Here is a 24,726-nt window from a genome sequence, read left to right on the forward strand (position 1 = left end):
TTGGAAGAGATTATCGGGTGGGATAGAGGGAGCAATTCTCAAATGGATGTCTCCGATGATTAGCAGAAAACAGCCAGGAAAATCCTGGAAACCCCTGGGAAAGGCCAGTAAGATTGATGCTTATGATACTCTGCCGAAAAAAAAGTAGGTGCCCTCTAGGAAAAGTCCTTCCTCAAACACAGCTGTTTTCTTCTGCAGGAGGGGGTCGTGTGGGGGGAGGGAAGGGGGAGACGGACAATGGTTCATCTGGTCCCTCCTTGTGAGCTGTGGCTGGGGATGTGTGAAGCAGTCTCCGCTGGTTGAAATTCCATTGTTACGACTTCTCAGGCAGACTTTCTGGAGTTAAGCTCCCTTACGATGTGTCTCATCCACTGGTCCTGTGTTTTAGTCCATTTGGTCTGTGTGATGGCTGGGAAATGCAGCTGTCTGGGCAAAGTCCCAGGTCTCTCCTCCTCTTTTGGGGCCCGTGCCAGCTAGTTCAGGAATGTCAGGTCTCTCTCAGTGCTGTCCTGCACTTAACAAACCCATTAGGTGGACACAGCTACCCCAGTCGGGCGGGGAGGGGGGAATTGCAGCTGCAGCTAGGGCGATGGACGAATGCTTCTGCCCAGTTAGCTACTGTCACTTGGGAAGGTAAAGTTCCTGTATGGAGGGAAAAATCCCTTCTGTGTAGACTACGTCTGCGTTCTGAGGCTAAGCCAGTATAACCACGGTGTAGTCTCCGTACTGTAGACATGCCCGGAGTGGCATCGGCTTTCCCTCTTTGGGAGAAGGCGCCCACTTGCAATGCCCCCCGTGGAATGGGCGTGAATCTTGATGGCCCCCCGGGGAAGGGAGGTGCCTTCTTGGCAGATGCGAGAAGCGGGTGGGCCTAACCGGAAAGGTGTCAGACTGAAAAGGGGAACCCCTGGCTTTCCGGTGCAGTGAAAGAGAATGACTCTGCAAAAGGATCCCTTTCTCTGAGCAGCCCCATCGCCTGCATGGGCTGAGCCGGGGCAGGGCTGCTGGCGGAGCAGGTTCCGGTTTTCAGCCCATGGGTGTGTCAAGGAGCAGAGGGGAGATGGCTCCCTCCTGCCCCCCACTTTGGAAGCTGAAGAAAACAGCTGGTGTTAGAGGAGTGCTTGCGTGTGACTGATAACCCAGTGGTGCATCAGCAGGGGCGGGGAGGGAAGGGAAGATGCTCTCCAAGCATGAGCACAGGGAGAGCTGAGAATCAGCTCAGTTTTCCTTTAGCTGTTCAGCTCAGGACTCCCACCCCATGGCACAGCCCCACTCTTTTGACCTCATCGCTCAGGGGCACTTACCACAGAGAAACTGTAGAAATACCATGGGGACATTGCATGGGGTGCTACTCTTTCCCATCCATGTACAGAATAAATTTTGTTATGTGCACCAAGGCCGGTGTGACTGTGCACCACAACTTAGCTGTGGGCGCTCTGCTAATCAGCTGGGTGGCAGTGGAATCTCTCCTAAGCAGCTGTACAAGCATCCAGCTTATGGGGAACACTGCTCCTGTATTGCCTCTTGCTCGCAAAACTCTGGGTCATTCACTTGAATTTTAGTCCTGACATTCTGTTTTTGCCTGTAGTGCTGTGGAATTGCTTCTTTCCAGTATTAACTGAAAAGTAGGGAGTGGCTATTGCCAACATTTCAGGGGGAAGATGCTGGAATTGATGACCTCCGCAGAGGAGGGAAGCCGGAGCGTGGTGATCTCAAATCGGTGTTCATTCTGCTTTGGTCTTGGGTGAACACTCTGGGTGCAGAGCTTCCAGCCAGGGAGCATGTCACTGAAAAAAGGAAACAGAGGTTGCCTTTCTGATTGTGTTTCGCTTTGTTTGTGAGTCACCCTTGGCCAGACAACCCAAAAGAACCAACTTGACTCTGTGTGTAAAGCAGGAATAACCTTATTGGTTACGCACAGATAACCTGGCACTCAGGTCAGGGTGAGAGGAATCAGAAAGCGACAGTCCTTGCCTCACTGAGAATAAACTTCTTTCACTCCTGTTGGTAACCGGTGCTTCACGGGAGAGACCTTTGACTTAGGACTGCAGCCTAGATGAGCAGTAGTATCTCACGCCTAGTTGTTACGCAGGCTGTTCACGGAAGGGACGAGCAATGTATATGTAATGTATGACACTGTCAGAATGAGTTTGGGCTGAAAATTTGGCTCTTTACAAGTTTCAGTGGCTTGCTGCTGAGAAGATGGCTGCCAGAAACCTGTGCTGACTAGTTAATAATGTCTCTTCCATTAGAGGACACTATCATTCATGGAATCAATACTGGTGCATCCTCGGTAGCAGTTTTGTTGTAGTAAATCCATGTAACCATCAGGAATGCCAGGACATTCTGGGCATGGCCCGCAAGCCCTAAACATGCATGTCCACCTGTGGGTCAGATCAGGTGGGGGCAACACCTGGATGGTTCTCAGCTTCCAGTTGTTGGAGGAATTCTGCTTGTTGGAGTAGTTCTGCTCTGAGGCAGGAAAACGGCCTGGCCTTTGCATTTAGCTTGATGGCGGAAACTCTTGGAAAGCTGCTTAAGTGTCACAGGGTGATGTTATCTCAGCACGTCTGTCTTTGTCGCTGTGCGGTGACAGTCTGTGTCATGTGGGAGCACAAACAGCACCCTCCTGAGCTGCTTGAAGTGGCAAGAGAAGATACTTGTGAGATACTAGCGGAGTAAGGCGTTTTGTCCCCCCCCACCCCCAGTTCTTGGCCTTGACTTTAATCAGCGCTGTCCTTAACATCATCCTTCCTCAAAGTGAAAACTCAGGCAGGGATGGGTCCATCCGCGGATGCAGCATTCCACTCTCCTGTGAAACGTTTGCCTAGGAAAGGTATGAAACACGAGCTCTGAGTTTCCTGGCATATGCCAAACCAGATGGGAACAATCTGGAGACCTGCACAGGAAGATTCACCAGAGAGGAGAACTCATTGATGGTGCTTTCCCAAAAAAGGTCTGAAGTCTTCATCTGATTCTGCCACTTCCCTTGCCACTCCCTTTCCTGTTAGAGGAGGTACTCGGGGTTTTTTTTTTTTTTTAATTCTTTTCTTCAGATCCGCGGGTCTGTTTAAAGGCTCCATGTAAACGGAGATGCTGTATCAGGAGTTATAGCAGGGCTGCTGCAGGAGGGGCGCACAGAATGGCTAGATTGAAGGTATCCATCCGCAGAACAGGTACAGCATTGGTCTTGCTGAACTGATTCAAGACACCCGCCCAGCTTCTCTGCAGTGCTCAGCACAGAATCAGCTGGAAGGGAGGTAGTTTTATGTCCTCTTTGAAGTTCCCCAGTCCTGGTTAACGTAACTTAGAGCAGTGACAGGCCTGCTTTCTTTTGTGTGTGTGTGTGGGGGGGGGGGGTGTGTGGGGGGGGTTAATAAGACTGGGACTTTTTCAACTTGGAAAAGAGACCGCGAGACCACTAATGGGTGGGAGGGGATATGCTATCGGTCTTTACAGTCATGACTGGTGTGTAAAAAAAGTAAATAAGGAAGTATTATTTAGTCCTCATAATGCAAGAACTGGAGGCTCACCAAATGCAATTAATAGGCAGCAAACCAAAGGAAGTATCTCTTCACAGAATGCACAGTCAACCTGTGGAACTCCTTGCCAGAGGATGTTGTGAAGGCCAAGATTATAACAGGATTTGAAAGAGCTAGATCAATTCATGGAGGTTAGGTCTATTGATGACTATTAGCCAGGATGGGCAGGGATGGTGTCCCTAGCCTCTTGTTTGTCAGAAGTTGGGAATGGGGGACAGAAGATCAATCACTTGATTCCCTGTTCTGTTCATTTCCTCTGGGGGCACCTGGAATTGGCCGCTGTTAGAAGAGAGGATACTGGGCTAGAGGGACCTTTGGTCTGGCCCAGTCTGGCCGTTCTTGTCATGACTGCTAGGAGCTGGCTCTGGATTATTGAGGTTTAAAGGGGCAGCCTGTAAGAAGCCAACTTCTCTGCTGCTTTGCACAAAGAAACTAAAAATCCAACCTAACCACTGCTAGCCACAAGGAGGGTGAAAATCACTCACTGTGCCCTTCCAAATATTGGTACTTCCAAAGCTGCCGAGTTTATTCTGGCTAGTTTGGGGTGCTAGCAGTGTGTAATGACTTGTACTAAGGATTCCAGTGAGTCTGAGCTTTGAACCAGCAACCTGGGGAGAAGGGCAGTTGGATCTCATGACGGCTCTTTGAACGCACTTGGTCCCTTCTCTCGATTGTTTAGAACTAAGCGGGTTCTCTCTTGTCCTGTACAGTCCTGCTGGAGCCGAGATGTGTCGGTCTCTCTCTTTATCAGGGATTTCTCATGTGATAACACGTGGTGTGACCTGGGCCCATGTGAAGTCCGTGCTCTAAGTCAGGCCAAAACTTTCCAACTCTGCCACCTCTTGGTACTCTCTTGCTAACACCCTACGTTCTCCTGCTCTCTCTTTTCATAGGATAGCCTTAAAGTGATACTAGGCTCCACTTCGATTCCAAATGTAGCTTCTCCTTCCTGCTGAAGTTGGTGAACTAATTGTTGTTTCTGTCGATCCGGGATTGCTACAAGCATCATAGGCAACAACGGTGTGCTCTTTGGTACCAACCTGGGGGTGTGTCTAGACCAGGGGCGGCCGTGAGCCTAGGCAAACTAGGCAGTTGTCTAGGGCGCCACTGGCCTGGGCGCTCGATGATGATGACACGGGGTGCCCCGTGATGGTGTCACGGCCATTGACGGCCATGCAGGCGGGGGCGCCGATCGCGCCTCTACCTAGGGCGCCAGCTGCCGCAGCCAGCCTCAGGCTGCTTCTGGTCTAGACTACAGGGTTTTGTCGACAAAAGTGGACTTTTGTCGACAAAACTACACCTGTGGCTGCACTGCCGCTGAGTTCTGTTGACATAACGTTGACAGAACTCAGCAGTTTTGTCGTTGGCAGTACACCTCATTCTACGAGGAATAACGCCTTTTGTCGACAGACTTCTGTCGACAGAAGCCGTTACTGCATCTGCACTGTCCTTTGCATCTACACTGTCATATCGACAAAGCAGCTTGCTTTGTCGACAGAACTGGATATAGTCTAGACTCTCTTTGTCGACAGTATCTGTTGACAAAACTTCTGTTGACAAAAGCCTGTAGTCTAGACATATCCTAGGAGTCTAACCCAAGCCATAAAACAGGGGTGGGGACCTAAGGCCCAAGGACTGAATGTGACCCATGGCTTGCCTGGATGTGCCCCCCAAGGCTCCTCCCCAGCATTGGGGAGCCACTGCTAGTGCTGTAGCCCCCCCCCCCCAAGTCCTCCCTGCAAGGCTGGAGCACACAAAATCTACTTGCTTGGGCCTACTAGGCTCTGGTGTGAGGAGAATGTGGGGAGTGCCTTTCTCCTTGGTCCGGGGCCACGTCAGTAAGGGGTGTCTTTTTGTGTGCCCCCCCAGCCCCCATTGATTCTTTTCCCTGTGGATCAGCTGCCTGTGACCCAAAAAAGGTTCCTTACCCCGCCATAATATATAGATGATGGATGTGTGTGTGCCGTATTTCAGTGACCTTTGTCATTTTCTCTGGGCCACATTGCAGAGTGATGTTTCCGTGCATCAGAACATCAGTGTGTTGTAAACTAAAATAACGGCAGGTTTGGAAGCAAGTTTGCATCCTGCCAGCTGTGTTGGTAGTTGTCCTGTTAAATGGGACAAACAGATCATCAAACGGACTCCTTCCCAACCGGGACACCTGACATAGCAGGCGACCACTAATTCATAGGAAAACGCTCTATGGAAAGGGAGAGCTCTGTTCTCATTATCTGTTTCTAGTTTAAAAAAAAATACTCACGTTTTCTGTACAGCCTTTTTCTCTGAATTGTTCAAAAATATATATTTTTTTCTCCTGATGAAATTGAAATTAACAATGCTTTTTATCCATATCTGTACCCAGACTCTTCAGTTACAGATAGGCATGCACACACCGATGGTATCCGTGTTAATTGCTTGTGAAGCTCACACTTTCTATCTGTATCCCAGAGAACGGGGTAGCTCTTAGGAGAAGAATAGTTTCATTTCTCACTGGTAGGGGACTGACTTTGAATTTTAAATTGTAAAGACCTGCCCCTCTAGGCTTTAAAAATGGAAGGGTTCAGAGTCAAGGTCCTGCATATACCCAGAGTTTATTAAAAACCTCCCCCTCTAATCCCTGGATTCCTTTTTTATTACTAACGGCTGATACGCATATGTTTTGCAATACAGAACCAGATGTACCATCCGTGGTCCAGCATGATTTTAGTTCGCTGGATGTCCACTTATCAAGGATGTGGCCAAGTTTCCCGTGGTCCCATAAAGTTTGTTTACAGCCACTAATCCTGGCTCTCAGAGTTCTGTGCTGTTATTTCTCTCTAATTGATCCCTAAATGTCTTCTAAGAGCCCAGCAAGCAATGGAAGGGAATGCTGCTAGGCAGTATTGGCCTCCCATGGGTCGGCAGATTCTCTGGTTCGGCACCAGTCAAGTCCCAAGGGTGCCGGATGAGAGAGGTTCAACCTGCACACTTTGCAAACGCGTGTGGGGTGCCAGCTCACCTATTCAGCAGGCAGTTGCATATGTGCCTTGCAACGCGCCTAAGTCCCCCACTGTTGTGTTAAATGTGCATTGCCCACTCAGAGCTGTGGGATGGGGCACCTTTTGGGGTAGACCGAAACTGAAATTCATAAACTGCTGGGAATCCGTCCCAGACACATGGGTGCACGTGCATGCTCTCCTTTGCCGTGCATTTCAGAATTGCCGGCCCCATGGAAGGCGCCACAATTTACCTCTTTCCATCCATGACTTGAGGCTCACAGTTGCTAAATTGTCCCCCCTGCGACAAGGGGAGCACAGCAGGGCAAGCATCAGAGAGGGAGAGGCATTTTTACACAGACCCACAGCTGCGTAGCTAGCCCTGCTGGGGAACAGGCTCATTCTGTGGGGCTTTGGGAAATGTGGCCAGAAATGAGCAATGGCTCCTTTAAGGGAGGTTTTATTCTGTCTGCTTGGGAAATCTCCCCTGTTCATCGGCTTCCTCTTTTCAGAATTATCTCTCTGGCTCTCGCACACGCTCTTCCCTCTTGTAGGCTCTTGAGACAAAGTATTTCAGCTCCAACGGCTGGTATCAGCCACCCTCCCCGAACTTCCTTCTTCTGGGTGCTGTAGCGCAGCCTCTCTCTCTCTCTGACTTGCACTAGTGTCTGTGCACTGCCTAGTCCCGTGCCCCTTGCCGGCCATGTGTAACACATCCATAAACCCCCTGCGAAATAGGCACAGGCAATTGCCGTGAGAGGAGTTAACTCTCCGGCTGCACTGCAAAGCAAGGTCTCCCCCTCCTTGCGCCAGTCAGGGCTAAACAAGTGCACCAGGCGACACCAATCAGCAATGCCGCCTGCTCCGTGTGATACCAGCTAGCAGGGGCCACTGCCCTTCCACGTACTATGTGGCAGTGGCAGGAAAGAATCTGGTGTTTTACTGTGGGGATCTGACACCGGGGAGGGCACTTTTTCCCTCCTCCAAGCCTTTTACATCCCTGAGTGTTCCCCCATCTTTATTTCTTGAGACCTTGAGGCCCTTCCTAGTGGCCATTATTCTTCTGCCCCTGGTGGGACAGTAGCAGAAGTAGGGATGTAAACGACTAATCGACTGTCCAATATGCAAAAGCTTATCATATGGTTGACACACTAATTGACTAGTCACTCCCCCCTCCCCCCGTTGCTGCCTCTATTGGAAAGAGGCAGCAAGGGGGGGGGAGAGGAGGGCGTGCTGGCTTAAAAGCCAGCTTCCCCCCCCCCCCCAGCACCAGCTCTGTGGGAGCGAACAGGGGGGCAGCAGCAGGGAACAGGGGGGCAGCAGCAATGTTCCACCATTGAAGTGTACAGGAGTCTCTGCAGGGGCTCTTGTACATTTCAAAGTGGAAGTGCCGCGTGAAGCCTGGGGCCAGCGGGAGACTGATTCCCCTGCTCCATGCTGCGCTTCCACTCTGAAATGTACAAGAGCCCCAGCTCAAGTGTAGCACAGAAGGGGTTAAATATACCATGGCTGTCATGCCCAAAAGGTCCCTGATGTTTTTCAGAGACTGAGTGGGGATGAAAATACCCAGGAAAAAAAGTTACGCAGATAAACAATATAATTGTAATGGTTGAACCGGTTAACTGGGGAGGGTTGATGGGTCCCAGCAGCCAGGGTCCTTCCGGCCCCACTGTGCCGCGGGTGGGCGAGGCTGCTCCCAACCCGGCTGGTGCCACAGGCCAGGGGGTGGGCCTCCTCCCAGCCATGCTGAAGGCGGGAAGGGGGATGCTCCAGCCCTGCTGAGCCTGACACATTTAGGATCCTGCTGGCCAGGCTGCCTTTGGCGGGGCCGCGGGGGGAAGCTGCTCCCGCCGGCCTAGCTCTACTTTACTCCAGTAAGCAGTAAAGCGAATGTTACTGGTTAACCGTTTAACCTTTTACAATCTGGGCTGCCAGGTGTCCGGTTTTGAACCAGATAGTCCAGTATTTGAGCTTTCTGTCCGAGAAACAAATTGACAAAATAGAAATGAGACAATAGAACTGTCCGGTATTTTCTAAATCAGATGGAATGTCGATTGTGATGTCATGTCAAGTGGGTCCGGTATTTTTGTTGAAACCATCTGGTAACCCTACATCTCTCTCTCTCTCTCCAGACCCCTTTCCCTTGGTTCTACTGAGCATCGTTGTTGCTCGGTTTCCCAAGGCCCTTCATGTCCGGGCAGCGCCATGGTCCAGTCAGAAAGCTTAAGTTTGAGTCGGATGATCGGATGGGTCCAGAACGAGCCTGAGCCGCTCCTTGTTTTCCTGCACCGGGCCACGTACCTGTTCAGAGAGCAGCAGAGACAAAACTCATCCTCTTTAAAGTACTCCCTTGTCATTATGCCAGCGCTGTCTCCGTGTGCCACAGTGCTCCTGTGTTTGCCTGCATCTCACTTTTGTCTCTTCACTTTTAATGAGGATGTAAATTCCTTGGGGCAGGGCCCATGGTTTTGGTCTTGGTTTGTACCATGCCTAGCGCCATGGGCTGCAAAAAGTCACCTTCCTTGTAGAAGGGTTTGTACTCCCCTCAGGCGTGGTCTCTCATGGCAGGGCGTGACGAGGCAGCTCTTCCGTCCCTACCGCCCCCCTGCCGATGGTCCTGGGGTCCAGCATTGGGCTGCCTCTTGGGACTCAACCTTTTGGTCAAGACTCATCATGGTCTCATTCCTTCCAGGGTAACACAGTCTGGTCTCCTTGCTTCAGGTGTTTGCTACTGACTTTAGGCCCCATGAGCCTTAGCCTCTCATCCCTGGGTCTTCGAAAGTACTTTCCCTGAAAGTTTGAGCCACATCTCCCATGGCTGTCAGGGGAACCCAGGCCCTCCAGTGCATTGGGAGGCCCAGCACCCTACACCAGGGCAGGCAAGGTATGGCCCGTGGGCCGAATCCGGCCCACCTAACAATTTGATCCAGCCCACAGACTGCATCTGGCCGCTTTCTATTTATGTGCTGCTGCCGGTGCCACAGAATTTCCAGGAGGTGGCTCAGGCAGCGGGACCCAGTTTAAAGGGGTCATGGCACTATCGTGTTGTCTGGCCACCGCCCAGCGTCCCTTCCCTCCCCCCCATACTGAGCAGCTCTGGTCTATGCTACCAGGCTCTGCTCCCTTGACCATCCTTCCTACCAGGCACCTCGCTCACCTCCGGGCTCGTGTCAGCCAGTCCCTGGCACCATTCCATCCCTGACCCCTTTCTTGGGAGCCCTACCCCTGCTCACTTTTCCCATGGTCTCCCCCTGCTCTGGTCTCGATTTCTCCCAGGACCTCCACCCCGGCCTCGTGTAGGAACCTAACCTGCTCTCCGTAGTCCCTTGAGGAGCGGACGTCATAGCTCTTAATGTCCTTTAAGCGCAGGCTTTTCTCTGCCTTTCTCCCTGCTGCTTCTCCCCAGGCGGGTCTGACTGTCCGTTTATGCTCCCTGCCCTGGGACTCAGGTTCTAATTAACCAATCCGCGGTTTCTGCTGCCCCCACCCTGCGCCCCTCTCAGCCCCTCACGCCTCTGGGCCCACTGATGAGTGGAGCCGAGCAGAGATGGAGCTGAGTAAACCCTCTTTAGGATTAATGGGAAAGCTTTCCAAACACTTGGACCAGCCGGGTTTCCTCCTGTTCCCACACTTCATCCCATTTCGCTGTAATTAGAAGTTCTCAGCCCTGCATTCCTGCCAAGAGCCGCTGCCCTCCTGGGCAGCAAGGAGATGTATTAGTGGCTAATTACATAGTATTGGAGTCTCGGGTTTGTTATCGCGCGTCCCAAGGACACGAGACCCAAACAAGGCTGTCTATAAGGCCACGTCCTATTTCCATTTGTTCCTGGTTAGCCGCTTCCTTTTCCTTGCAGCAAGCAGGTTTCACAAGTTGGGACAGGGAGCTGGTTTTGGGAAAACGTAGAGCAAGATTAAGGCTGGGTTGCTGCTTGGATCTAGGTATTTGCCGCTCCAGTTCGCTGGGCAAGGAAACAGCAGCCATGAAAATGGCAACAGTCCGGTCGATGAGAAGCAAACCGAAAAGAGAGCCGCTTTTAAAGGCTGCCTGATTGTAAAGCCCCCAGAAAGAGAGGCCGAGATTGCTGCAAAGCAGGTTGACAAGGTCACAGGCATCCTGCCAGCGTTTGCAAGCTAAAAATAAGGACACATGGGTAGGGAACTACAGACACTCCCTTTCTGCTCCCAAGAGATGTACTCGACAGGGGAGTTGTTTCAAAAGGTCGCGTGAGAAATGTATAAATATTATTGCTAAAAATCAAATAAAACCGATTTTGCACCTGACCCTTGTGAAGGAAGATCAGTGAGTTGTTTCCTGTGGCCTAGGGAGCCTAGCACCGTTTGCCTAGGTGTGCACACAAATTACCCTCCGGACTAGCTAGAAAAGTTAGCGAGGGCACAGACACAGAGTTGCAGCCAGCTGAACAGAGACGCACGCACAGGGGCTGTAAAGCACCAGTGTGTTTACCGGTCTGGAAAAAAAAGGCCTCGCGTAACATCCTGATTGACAAGCAATTCTCGTTCTCCCAGAGCGCAAAGAGCAGACACACCACTGAGCTCCCCCCTGTACCTCTCTTTCCACATGGTTCACACTGTTGTTTCAGGCTGTCTTCGTTGCAGCCCGGGCGTCACTGTGTTGGGTCCCGTTTGCTTTACGTTCTAAAGATTCTTTGGCAACCATGGTGTTTAATTTTAATCGAAGCTTAAATTGTGGAGCAGGCTTGTCCCGTGAACTTTGTAGTTGGCAAGTGGTAGAAGATGTGAGCCTGGACAGCACGTGGCCCTACCGTGTGGTACCATCGTGCAGGGGCGTAGCCAGGATGGGACAGGTGGATGGGCCCCGACGGTGGGTGAGCGGACAGTGACAGGGGAGGTGGGTAAGAGAGCAATGGAGCTGCCTCTTCCCGCTTCCTGCCAGCCTTGGGGAAAGGGGATTAGTCGATGCTCTGGCCAGGAACCCCCTTTAAAAATGGGGGGGACCCATTAAAACGTGTGTTGTGTGTGGGGCTGGTCCTAACCAATTGGTGGCCCTGAGCCAAGCTTAAAAAAACCCAACCAACCAAACAAAAAAACACCAGGGAAAATTTGTTGAGCAAAAAAAAAAAAAGGCGTCGGGGAGTTCAGGAGGTCAGGCCAAAATGCCCCTAAGACCGGCTCTGTCGGCAGCCCCTTGTAAATGGCGGCCCTTAAGACTGGCTCTGGTTGTGTGCCCCCTCGCGCTCCCCCTGCAGGCACTCAGGCTATGTCTACACTGGCACGATCTTGCGCCAGAGCTATGCAAATGAGGCTAAGCGTGGAATATCGCCGAGCCTCATTTGCATATCTAATGAGCCACCATTTTTGCGGAAGAGGCTCTTGCGCCAGAAGGAGTGTCTACACTGCCCCTTCTTGCGCAAGAAAAACCCTCTTGCGCAATGCCGCTATGCCTGAAAATAATCAGTGGAACAGCATTGCGCGAATTTTCCCTGGTGTTTTTTGTTTGTTTGGTTGGGTTTTTTTAAGCTTGGCTCAGGGCCACCAATTGGTTAGGACCAGCCCCACACACAACACACGTTTTAATGGGTCCCCCCCATTTTTAAAGGGGGTTCCTGGCGCAAGATCCCGCCAGTGTAGACACAGTCTCAGTGTTTACCGTGCGCTGCCTGCTGGGAATCAGAGTCAAGGCATGTCCTGCTCTGTCCGCCTGGTGCTCCAGCTGCAGAGCAGGTTCAGGGGCTTGCAAGCCCCTGGCGCTGCTCTCTGGCAGGTGAGCACGGCACGCCCGAGGCCCCGCTCCCTAGGCCTGGCTGGAGCACCAGGCAGAGAGCAGCAAGCCTGGGACCCTGACTGGAGCAGAGCCAGGCCCGAGGGCTCCCCCATGGCTACATGCTGGTGTCCTTGTCATCAAGGTAACAAGAGAAGAGCAGCCATGAAAGTGAGGTGGCCCACGGAGAGTAGTTTCACCCGTGTTTCCATTCAGGGTTGACTCTATCAGATGGGCTGGCCATGCAGCCTTTGAAGGATGCTGTGAGCAAGGGAGTCCCCAGCTGACCCCAGGCTCCACGTGGCGCTTTCGCCTTTCAAGTGTAGCAGCAGCCCTAGGGCTGTTTCTCCGCTTCAGAGGCGGAGACACCCTATGGGCCAGTTGATGCAAAATGCGTCGACTATTCGATCAGTAAACGACTCGCAATTTAACATCCTGCGGGTGGACTGATTCAAAGATGGTTTAAATCCCCAAACAGGACAGCCTCAATTCCAGCTTTTCCCATTGGTACGTTTGTAACTATCCTGCCTGGTTATCACTAGCGATGCTGGAGAGCAGCCGAGTTACCGTTGAACAGATAAGCTGATGCTTATCGCTTAATGGTGTCGGTCATGCTCAGGATCCCAGGGAGGCAGCTTTGCTGCGGCAGTGCAGTGAAACCTCCTTTCCCAGGAGCCGGGGGGCAGAGGCTGGCAGCCCTGTTCCTGGGGAGGCTTCTGCCAGCAGACTTCCAGCAGTTAGTTACCTATTGAACCAAATTTTAACGTCCCTAGTTATAACCATTAAAAGATGTTGATTTATAACTAAGAGCCTTTCCACTTGATTTAGTACATGGTTTTTGCTATGTCATGTGTTTGTGTAAGCAGTTATGCAGCTTAATATTTTCAGATTCTTATTAGCTGTATCCTTTTACTGTGTTAGAACATGATGAATGATGTACTGCTTTTTTTGCTAGATAGTTAATGTTTTGTTCATGGATTGTGTCAAGTTGTTTTGGGGTGGTAGCTGAAATTTAATTAAACACACAAAATCGCATATACAATTTACTTTAGTTAAACAAAACAAGCCCTTAATACAGTATGTGACCTAGTGTGCCTTATTTATAAAGCTTGGCCTCAATGTTTTTTCCCCCAGATTTTTTCTTTATATAGAAAGCAGCCTTTAACTCAAAGTTTTTGCTAGATGCTCAGGGATTTCGTTCTGTTTTATTTATTCTGTTATGATCTTTTAAAACATTTAAGTAAGTTTAGGCTTGAACATATTCTGCATCAAATGCAAATTGTGTTTTTAAGTAGCTTTTATTTTTAAAAAGAAAAACTTCTTTAAATAACGGGGGAAAAAAATTCGATTCCCACATCACCCCTCCAAAAAATCCATCCGTTTTTGTCCACCCTGCCCCAGCGGCTTGTACCGAGCCCAGAAACGACCTCAAAGCCCGTGGAAAGTGGGTTCCTTGTGGCTTTTTCTCCTAAAGAAGTTGGGCTGCAAAATTCTTTCCAATTTGAAATGTGCATGTTGAAATCCTGCCTGGGATGAATCGCTGTGGCATAGTTCCCAGCCATGCTGAAGCTGCATCTCCCCAGTCTTCCAGTAGCAGAAGGTGCCTCCTGCCCCAACTTGGGGCCACTTTGATAAATGGCAGGGACAGGTTGGTTGTGTCTGGGGCCACGTCAGTCTTGCTTCAGCTCCCCTTGATCTGGCTGGCTCGCCTTAGGCAGGCGTTGTTCTTGTTTAAGATTTGTATAGAGACCCCCGCATCTGGGCCCCATGGTGCTGGGCACTTTGCAAACACCCAGCCAGTCCTGGTCCCACTCGGCCGGCCACCCAAGGCTGTTATTGCGCTGCCTTGGCTGCTGGGAAGGAGCCGTGGCGTGAGGTGCTGTTGGAGCATGGTGGTTTCGACCCATGTGGTCTCTGGGAGATTTGAAAGAGGAGGAGGGACTCTGTGGATTCCTGCAGGGATGTAAGGGGATGCTGCTTTTTGCATCGCTACCTAAGCTGCTGCTCCAGTACGGTGGGGCTGAGAACACTCTTCCAGGGGTGTTGTGAGGGTTGGTACAGACCTTGAGGGCTGTGAGGGAATCCGACATTAGGTTCCCCACCCCTGCCCTAAGGCCCGGGGGCCGGATGCCTGGATCTGGCCCACAAGCTCACGCTCTCCAGCCCCCCCGCTGCCTTGCTTTGAGGCTGGAGTGCACAAAATCTACTAGCCTGGCCCCCCAGGCTCTGGTGTGTGAGGGGAACGTGGGAAGTGTCTTTGTCCTTCTCGGTTGGGAGCACGTCAGTGAGGGTTTGGGTTTCTGGTGCTTGTTGGGGTTTTTTTCGTATGTGGCTCCCAATTTTGATTTTTCCTGTGGGCCAGCGGCTTCTGACCCCAAAAAGGCTCCCCACCCCTGTACTAGGAGGTTGGGATATACAAGTACCAACGCTCGCTCGGTCTGCTACATGGGTGGTAGGGATATGAACGGGTAACAGGCTACTGGGTAAGCATCACCCTTAACAGAACTGTCTCTCTCTGGGAAACATCCCATGGGGCGGGGGACGGGGGGGGGGGGCAGAAGTGCCGGGAGTAGGAAGGCTGCTGACTCCCAGCCCGTGTGGCCTCGTGGGCTGGGAGCTGTCAGATTCACACTGGATGGGAAGTCGCAGGGGAGGGCAGGAAGAGCTGCTGGCTTCTGTGGGGCTGGAGCAGCCCCTGCCTGCAGCCTAACTCCCTTCCCCCCCCTCCGGCCACACACACACATTTCATCACTTAAACATTACGTTTAACCAGTTAACTAATTAAATGGGATTTTACATCCCCTGTGGGTGGGCAGCCTTGGCTGAGTAGTATAGACCTGCCAGGTTGGGACCCTGGGACTGCGAGCCACCGCCTGGGAACTGACCTCTGTTCGGCCAGGACGGTCCTTTCCCCAAAATGGCTGCGCTGAAGTGGGTGAAACGCTGTCCCAGGGGGCAGAGAGATCTTGGGCAGGCCAGAGCCGCGAGCCACTTTGCTGCCTGGCCTGGCTCTGCCTGCTGCAATTCTGCCCAGGCTCTGGTGGAAAAGGAAGAGCTGGGTTTTGCCTCCTTCGCAGCCTGGGCACCTTGTGTCTTCAGAGCCCCTCTGGCCTTCTCTGGACCTGTTCCGTCGACTCGCGCCTCTTGGCCAATGAAGGCCCTGCCTTGTTTCTCGTGCAGGCGTGTACGAAAATGTCCCTCCCTCTCCCTGGGCTCAGATAGGACTGCCTGTCCAGCACAGACCCGTCTTGTGTCCCCGGACTTGCCTCTGGCTCCGAGTCTGTCCCGGCGTGGAGGGAGAGGCAGCTGGGTCTTAACGCGGTGATGGAAGGGGGAGCCAGTTAAGTTCTGTGGCTGCGGAGCCCATGGCATTCGGTTGCGCAATCCCAAGCAGAGTCTTGGAGCATAAGGCTTGGTATAACGTGGCTGTTTACCCTGCGTGTGAGGCTCCCGCGTCCGGACAAGAGGCCCTCTCCAGGAAGGGTCTGCGGGGAACTTGCCTCGCCGATAAGGAAGGGTTGAATGTGATGCTTGGGGGGATATTTTTGATCTGCCGTCCAAGTGGAAGTCGGAGAGCTCCCAGCCCGAAATCCTCTCCACAAAGCTGGCGCTGGGCAGCCTCAGACGTGGGAGACATTTCAGAGCGTGTCTTGGGGGCAGTTTCTCTTAGTGCAGTGGCTGCCTCCCTGCTAGGGGCCAGGCTGTGCAGGCTGTGGGGACCAGAGGCTCTTAGTGAACCTCTGCTCTTTATGGTGGCGGGGGAGGCGCTTGAATTGTGTCTTCTCCCATGTGAGCAGAGGAGTTATTGTTCCCATAACATAAGAAGTAGGAGTCCCCAAATGAAATGAATAGGTAGCAGGTTTAAAACAAACACACGGAGGTATTTCTTTATGCAGCGCACAGTCAACCTGTGGAACTCCTTGCCACAGGATGTTGTGAAGGCCAAGATTATAACAGGATTTGAAAAAGAGCTAGAGAAATTCATGGAGGTTAGGTCTATCAATGACTATTAGGCAGGATGGGCAGGGATGGTGTCCCTAGCCTCTTGTTTGTCAGAGGCTGGGAATGGGTGACAGGGCTGGAATCACTTGAGGGTTCCCTCTGGGGTACCTGGCATTGGCCACTGTTGGAAGTCAGGCTACTGGGCTAGATGGACCTTTGCTCTGACCCAGGAGGGCCATTCTTACGAGGAGCAGACTGGGTCCAATACAAAGCTGGTCTGTACATAGCGCTCGCCTGTAGTTCTGGGTGATTGTAGGGCACAGGCGTCTGGTTCTGCTCACGGGCACTGACTTCCCCACTAGCTAGGGGTGCTCAAGCCCTCCCTTACCCTCCATCCCCTTCCCCCTCATGTCCCAGGCACTGCCGCTGCCTCCTCCCCTGAGCATCTTCTGTCCTTCTGGAGCTTCCTGAATGCCACAAATCAGCTGTTTGTGGCATTCCAGACGCGTGAGAGGGCAGGAGAGGCCTTGGACAGCGGGGCCGGCTGCAGGCGAGACGCACAGGGGGAGGACAGTAGAGGGGGGAGCTTGGCTGCCAGTGGGTGCACAGCACCCATTCGTTTTTCTGCTTGGGTGCTCCAGCCCCGAGACCCCCATGGAGTCAGCATCTATGGTTCAGCTGATTAGCCAGGAGCAGGTGTTTCTATTGGTGGTGCACATTGGCACTTGCCTTAGTGCACATAACATTTATTCTACACGTGGATGGAAAAAAAAATTAGAGAACATTGATCCCATCCACAGTGTCTTGCCCTGCGCTTTTCAAAGTTGCTCCTGTTCAGCCATCCACACTACCCCGTTCCTACCCCGTCCTGTCCCTGTCTTTCTATCCGCCCGTCCGCACTGCCCCGTTCCTATCCCCTCCGTCCCTCTCTTTCTATCCGCCCGTCCGCACTGCCCCGTTCCTACCCCCTCCTGTCCCTCTCTTTCTATCCGCACTGCCCCCGGTCCTACCCTCTCCTGTCCCTCTGGATGAGGAGAGGTTAGAACCTCCCCAGGTTTGGGCAGCCCTGGACAGGCTGTGCCTCTGTTAATCAGATCCATGTTCCTCCTGGATTTTTACCCACGGGCCTTAGCAGTTTATTTGGCAGAGCCACGGTAGTTTATACAGGCAGAAGTGCACAGATGTGGTTGCCTCATCTCAAAAGAGATATCTTGGCATTGGAAAAGGTTCAGTAAAAGGCAATAAAACTGACTAGGGGGTTGGAACAGGTGCCATATGAAGAGAGTTTAAAAACACTGGGCTTTTTCACCTTAGAAAAGAGTAGACTAAGGGGGGGGGGATGTGCTAGAGGTCTATAAAATCATAATTGGTGTCGAGAAAGTGACTAAGGAAAAGTTATTTACTTGTTCCCATTAACATAAGAACTAGGGGTCACACAATGAAATGAATAGGTAGCAAGTTTACAGCAAAGAAAAGGAAGTCTTTCTTCACGCAGTGCACAGTCAACCTGTGGAACTCCTTGCCAGAGGATGTTGTGAAGACCTGGACTTTAACAGGGTTCAAAAAAGAGCTAGATAGATTCACGGAGGTTAGGTGCATCAATGGGTATGAGCCAGGAGGGGTAGGAACGGTGTCCCTGACCTCTGTTTGTCAGAGGCTGGAAATGGCTGACAGGAGGGGGATCACTTGATGATTGCCTGTTTTGTTCACTCCCTCTGGGGCACCTGGCTGGAGAACGGCCCTGCTGCCTTTTGAGCACCGACCTCAGGGGCTCGTTCCAGCCCGGAGCAATTCCGGCCTCCCGGCCCAGCCAGCAGCATTGGGGTGTCCCCATGTAGGACGGATTTGCCCGGCAGGTGGGCTTAGCTTAAGAAATGCTTCTCTGTTCTCATAGGCTCCGTCTAGTAGGCTGCCAAGGCCCTAGGCGGGCGTGTCGACAGAACAGGTCCCTGGCCCCAAGCAGGACAGGCGAGCAGAGGTGGGCCAGCCGGAAACGTACAAGCTGCCCATGCCGACTGTGTATGAAGCTGGGAAGCAGGTGAGCTGGAGATCTGGCCCCTTGCGGGACAGGAGATGAACTGACTGCGGTAAAGGACAACCCCTAGGCTGGCCGGCCGGGGGAGAGCCTTAAAGAAATTCCAGTGAGCCACCAAGCCCCTGCAACCGCCCGAAGCTCAGTATTCTGCGCAGCCAGACCCCTGTCTGTGCTCTGCAATTCTGGGGCCAGAAGCAGCCCATGGCCTCTCCCCACCCCTTTGGAGGCAGAGGGCGAGATGGTTCCCCTCCTGCCCAGGCTGTTGCCTGGTAGTGTCTCTAACCGCCACGCGTGGGGCTGGCCACCAGTGCACAGTGCGTGGGGGGATCTGGGTTCAAGGGAATGTGGGAGGGAATTGAGCTGGGGGGGAGGGGCGGCACACAGCCCTGCTGGCTCCTTTACCCTCTCCATGCTCTTCCCTTCCAGTACACGGGACCTGAGTCCACGGAGAGACCCCTTTCGATGTCCCAGCATGAGACCTCTCCGGCGACGGTGCAACCCGCTGGCAACCACCGCCCCAATGCCTGCTGCTTTTGCTGGTGCTGCTGCTGCAGCTGCTCGTGGTACGTCCGGCGCGTAAAGAGACCCCTGCCCCTCTCTCTCCTCCCTCCCGTGTCTCCGGGTTGGGGAGAGGGGCCGCCCTGCTGCCGTTGAATCCCCGGGTGCGTCGTGCTCCAAAGTCTTCCCCCCTCAGCTCCCTGGTGCTCAGAAGCCTGGTGCATCACTCGTGGGCTGGGACGGGGAGGGAGTTTAGCGGCAACAGAGGAGCGTAAGGCTCTAGCCTGGGTCAAGCTCCTTTGTCCTTTGCTGAGATTGAAAGATCTTGGAGGCAGGGCCCACCTTGTGGCCTGTGTCTGTGCCGGGCGGCCCGGGCCCATGCCATCCCGGAGCCGTGCCCGTTTCTGGAAAGCTCCGGCGCTGGGCGCGCTCACCCTCCTGAGGAGATGCCTGCAGGCTCGTCCGCCGGCATGTTACATTGATCTAGGCTGCCGAAAATGCCAGTCGGAGCTTGTTGAGCGTGTGTGGGAAGGACCTCCCCCGCCCGCCAGGTTTGGAGCGTCCAGGCCGCCTGTGTGCTTGGTTTACAGTCGACGGCTAATTGGCGCAGTGTTTAAAAACTGACTGTAAACACCATTTTGAGCAGATGGCCCAGTGTTTGTGCTGCGGGTTGTTCAGAGCCTCGTGGAGTGCACTGTGCGTGCGCGTTTTCACTCTCCTCCACCCAAGGAGTTTGGAGATTTGAAACTTGGCAAATGGGCCGAGTTTTCTGAAACGGACGGTGTGGGAAGCCACTTGTCGACGGGCCGATCCTTGAGGCAGGGCCTGTTCAATTGCCTCTTTGGAAACGCGTTCCGTCCGCAATCTGCTGGGCTCCCCTCCTGGACTGCACAGCATGGACATGCAATGAGTGATGCTTCTGGGGAAAAATCTAGTGGCCAGTTCAGGGGGACGCAGAAATCCCATGCAAGTCCGAAGCGTCTCGGTCCCCCAGCTCTGATGCCCGTAATCAAATGGCTCCAAAATAGCCACAATCGCCTCCTGATCCAGAGGGGAGGAGGAGCCCCTGCCTGTCTACTGTCAGCACAGATTTGTGAGCTGGTGTGTGTGCTTCTCTCGTGCCGGTCACTAAATCCCCAGACCTGAAGTTCTGTGTCCAGCAGGTGCGGGGGCTGCTTGTCTGGTTACTCCTGTGTCTGTACCCAACCCGCTCAGCATTAGGATGCCCAACAGAAGTTGTTTAGCATGGTCAAGGGGGAAAAAATGACCCTTGCTGGTTAGGACCCATCACTCTCTATGGGTATGTCTATACTACCACCCTAGTTCGAACTAGGGTGGTTAATGTAGGCAACCGGAGTTGCAAATGAAGCCCAGGATTTGAATTTCCCGGGCTTCATTTGCATCTCGCCGGGCGCCGCCATTTTTAAATGACCGCTAGTGCGGACTCCGTGCCCGCGGCTACACGTGACACGGACTAGGTAGTTCGGACTAGGCTTCCTATTGGGGAGGAGCGGCTGTGACCAGCCTCCTGCACGGGGGAGTTCCACAAGTACCCTCTGCCACACCCTGTTTGGCATGGGAAGTGGGTGTGTGCAAATGTGCCCTTTGCTGTACGGTTGTCCCCTGTGGCAAGCTCGCCCCTCACCGTGTACCCTGCCCATCTCTGCTGGACCTCTGGGTGGGATTCGTAGAGCCCGTTGAGCTCACGGCCCTGGCTGCCTTTGGGCTGTAGCTGAGCTCCTGGTGCTGCCCACTTTCTGCCTGGCTCATTGGAGCAACCTTGTCCCTGCTGTGAGATCAGTGGAGCTGACGGCAAATTCCAGGGAAGAGTCTGGCCGGCTGCAGTCTTGGAGTGTCTTGGTGGTGCAAGATGCTAAGTAAACTTACAACCAGTGTACCAGCCCCTCCCTGTACAGACAGGCATGAGGTGCCCAGGTACTGTCTTCCCTCCAGGTCTCCCTGTCTGATGGTCCCTGGACTGTGCTCAGGGAAGGTGTGGGGGGCCCTCTGCACAGCTGTGGCAGCGGTGTGGGGGAGAAGGAAGTACTCCAGCAAAGCCACCTTCCACACAAGGGAGAGTCCACAGATCCATCGTCTCTCCCAGCTGTGTGGCTTTTTGCCAACACAAACCAGGTCTGTGTTCCCTGTAAGCTGGGCGTTTGTGCAGCCGCTCACGAGAAAGTCAAACGCCGCCCAGCTGATTAGCAGAGCGCCCACAGCTAGAGTTTGGTTTCTCCTGGTGGTGCACATGCCTCAGTGCACATAAGAAAATTATTCTGCACATGGGTGGAAAAAATCCGCACGTGGATGGAAAAGGTTAGAGGGAACACAGAACCAGAGCTGTTGATCCAGGCAGACCGACAGTGGCCAAACCCTCAAAGACCCCCTGGGGCTTTGTTCTGCTTCCAGCAAGATGCCTTTTGCAGGTCAACTGTATCTCCCCTCCCCTGCCCATCCAGTGTTGCCGAGGAATCTGATGCGGGGCGAGGAGACAAAGGCCATGTCCCTACCTCTGTCCAGTTTTTCCCTGCTCCACCCCTGCCCCCGGTGTGTCCACACATGCACTCCTTTTCGAGAAGCAAGCTAAGACCGCCCAGACTCACTCCCTTACCCCTGACATCCTTTGGCTTTGGGCCTTGAGGATTCATACAGCTAATACATAGATTTTTCGTCTTGCCATAAACTTCCCCATTGAAAACACCAGCCCAGCATGCGCTTCCTCAGTCATAGGATCTTTCTGCCACAGCCTTTTCAGACCTTGCAAGCTAAGCAGGACTGGGCGGTGACACGGCTTGCTTGGGGGACTGCTAAGGGACGCGCAGTGACAGCAGGAGACGGTATCGGTGGATAGCCGTCTTCCTGCGGAGTCAGGGCTCCCTCGTAGTGCTAGAGTAGAGGAGTGCTGCTGTTTGGGTGCGGCCTGGGGCACGGTCTCTCCCTACAAGTAAGGGGGGAGGGTTAGGGTCAGAATCCACTTGGGCTGCTGACATTCTGCTGCTTTGAGTTTCCCCTGCACATTTTGCTTCCCTACCTGCCCTAAAGTGCTGCAATTGGGGTGTATCCCCCTCCCCGCGTCTAAGCTCCCCCACTTCTGAGAGGAAGCCGAGGGGAAGGTGAGAATGAAGCAATGTCCGTGAAGCCCTCGGCCGTTCTCCGACGGGACAAGCGCTGCGAAGCACCAACTATTTCTTCCGGTATTAAAAATCCGCAAACCCAACCCCACCCAGGACAAAATAGCTGAAGCAAGAGTGGGGTGCCACCCTTGGGCATGCTCCGCTGCGACTGGCATGAGGGCGTCAGGTGCACCTGCTGCGGGAAGTCCGGGCCTGACCGGGCCGCTGCAAACCGGCTGGCAGTAAGCTGCCTGGCAGAGCGGCCAGAGCCCCTCCCCGCTTTCACACCACCTCTGCCCCTCTAGAAAGGGCCCCTGCCGGACGCCAGAGGTTGCCCTTCTTGTGTTCCCAGCCCCACCCAGCCGCACAGACTTGGCCTCGCAGAGGAAGAAGTGTCTGTGTTAATCTCGCCCGAGCAGCAAAGAGCGAATGTCGCAAACAGGAAGCGCTGCTCCTGCTGCGGTTTTCCACGCATGTGAAATGGAAGGGGCCCGAGGGAAGTTGCCTGCCTGCGTGCGGCTTTCCGATTGCACAGCACCCTTCCTGGCGAGAAGAGGGGAGCCCGGGCATCCGCTGGGGCTGCACAAAAATCAACCCCCCAGGAGCAACACCTCCCCGGGGGCGAGGCCATGCTCAAGGCCAAGTCAGCAGAGTGGATTTCATGGCAGTCGCTCCACGGAGCAGGGCCCCTGGTAACCCCCAGTGGCAAAGACTGGCCGACAGATTCCCAGCCAGTGCAACTTGGAACTGTCAGGGCCTGCGCTCTTCAAGCTCTTGCCCAGTGCTTTGCAGCAATAGATCTTGCGTCTCTAGCTTTACAGCCCTCCATGTAGCTGTTGCCAGGACGGGGTTTCCAAGGTATCCAGATTTGGGGAGCGCTCACTTGATTGTGGGGAAGCAGATCGTCCTATGGAGAAGTAAAAGGGTGTAGCGGTTAGAAAGCAAAACTAAAGGTCAGACATTCTGGCTTCAATCCTAGCTCAGCCACCAGCTTCCTGCGTGATCGAAGGCAGGCCATAGAGCATCTGGGCCTCAGTTTCTCCATTTGTAAAACAGAGATGATCGTCCTGAACGAATGCCCAGGGGAGTTTTCGGAATTGATTCGTCCATGGAAGCTGCTGCCCGTAGAGTCACGGTGGAAGGGCAAACCGTTACCATGAAATCTACACACACGTCTCCTGTTTTCAAAGCCATCCCAGAGGATCCCCGTGCAGACAGGAGACTCAGTTCTGCTCCATTTTCTTTCGCCCGGCTCGGCTAAGAGGGACCTTTGCCAGGCCTGTCGTTGCTTCGTGGTGGAAGTTGTTGCCTTTCCTTCCAGCGAGAAGGGTTCCGAGAGCCCGACGCTGCGGCTTATGCTAATCCATGCTTCCACCAGCTGGAGGTGCTAGACCTGTGGTTGTTTGTCCCAATCCATTCATGGAGAGCAGAACATGACTGTCAGCACCGGATCGAGGGGGTGGGCCTTTGAAAGGCATCGGAGGACCGACAGCCCCACTCAGAGCATCTAGCAGTTTGACTCGCTCCAGTGAAAATCGGGGGGGGGGGGGATGCAAAAGCCCCTAATCCAGACTCGGTTTCCCTGCTGCATCTTGCAGGCGTTTGTGTCTCACTCTGTCTCTCTCTAAGGTTGCAGAGCCTCGCCCGTCACTGTGGGGTCGTGGTGTTTCAATGCATTTAATAAATGGGAGACACCACGTATCTGGGTGTCAGAGGAAACCCCATTCTCGGCATGCTTGGGCTAGGGATGTGAACGACCAGTTGACTATCCGATAACCAAATGTTGGCCCGGGCAGCGCCGCACGGAGCCTGGGTTCTGTGGCTTTGAAATGCTGCGTGCAGCCTAGGGCCAGCTGGGAGTCCCCTGCTCATGTGGTGTTTCAAAGCGGCAGTGCCATGTGGAGCCTGGGGTCAGTTAGAGACTCCCCCCGCTGGATCTGTGCACCCCACAGCGCTTTCGCCTTTGAAGTCTAGTAACAGCCCTGGGGCCGTTGCTAGAGTTCAAAGGTGGAGGCGCCCTATCGACTAATCGAATAGTCAGTGCAAATTGCATCCACTATTCAATGAGCCATTTAATCTAAATTTAACATCCCTCACTTGGGCTTCCAGGAACAGATTCATCTGAAATCACATTACTGCAATGGGCTCCCTTCTCATTTGCTCCCTTTGCCCGAGCCACTGACTTCAGAGCTGAGCCAGCCTAGAAACAGGGCACCAGCTGCTGCTCCGCTCACTTCACACGGTCGCCCGGATTCGTTTTCTCGTTCTGCATGTAAATGGTTCCCCTTGGGTTCCGTTGCCGCTGTTGTTTTTGGCCTGGGGCAGCAGTGACCTCTAGTGGCTGGTGCTGGTAACTGCCACTTGCATTGCCCGCCGGTTGGCTCCGGAACTGTGTCAAGAGGAGCGCTAGGTAGCGAGGAGGCCGTTGGTGCAATCAAAGCTATTCACCCACATGGCTGCAGTAACTCCGCATGCCTCGCTGGGTATTCACACTGCTCTAGCTGGGTGCTGCGCTCCTCATGCAGGACGACTGTGCATGCTTCCTGCATCCCTGAGGCTTGGATTTTAGAGCAGGATTTTACAATCGAGGACAATGAGACATTGTGCCTCTGTCTTACTTGGCCAAGCTGCAAGTTCTCTGGGGTGGGGACTGCCTAGCGGAATGAGGCCCGATCTCGGGTGGGGCTCTGTAATATGAATAACAGCGGTAAGAGCCAGGCATCTAACGGGTTCCTAAAGGGTGCATGACTTGGGAGCAGGGAGGGAAGAGGGCTGCCTTTGAGCCCATAAAGGTGTTGGAGAATTGGCCTTAGAATGATGGAATTGGAAGGGACCCCAAGAGGTCATCAAGTCCAGTCCCCTGCCCTCATGGCAGGACCAA

At 53.5% G+C, this 24,726-nt stretch overlaps 1 protein-coding gene across 6 annotated transcripts in view; it reads left to right on the plus strand.

Annotated features, from left to right (window-relative positions):
* Positions 1 to 24,726, plus strand: part of RGS19 (regulator of G protein signaling 19) — a 70,042-nt gene that overhangs the window by 28,982 nt on the left and 16,334 nt on the right. For 3 of the 6 annotated variants that reach the window (XM_089769735.1, XM_089769740.1, XM_089769738.1), the window contains exons 2-3: positions 18,094 to 18,237; positions 18,661 to 18,797. In XM_089769735.1, the coding sequence (XP_089625861.1) occupies positions 18,208 to 18,237; positions 18,661 to 18,797 (167 nt within the window). In that variant the 5' untranslated portion in view covers positions 18,094 to 18,207. Of the gene's footprint in view, positions 1 to 231; positions 3,261 to 18,093; positions 18,238 to 18,660; positions 18,798 to 24,726 lie in introns of those variants that run through there. The other 3 variants (XM_089769737.1, XM_089769736.1, XM_089769739.1) reach the window with 3 other exon arrangements.

Source organism: Pelodiscus sinensis, chromosome 17 (genome assembly GCF_052426305.1).
Source record: "Pelodiscus sinensis isolate ZL-2025 chromosome 17, ASM5242630v1, whole genome shotgun sequence".
NCBI classification, from domain to species: Eukaryota; Metazoa; Chordata; order Testudines; family Trionychidae; genus Pelodiscus; species Pelodiscus sinensis.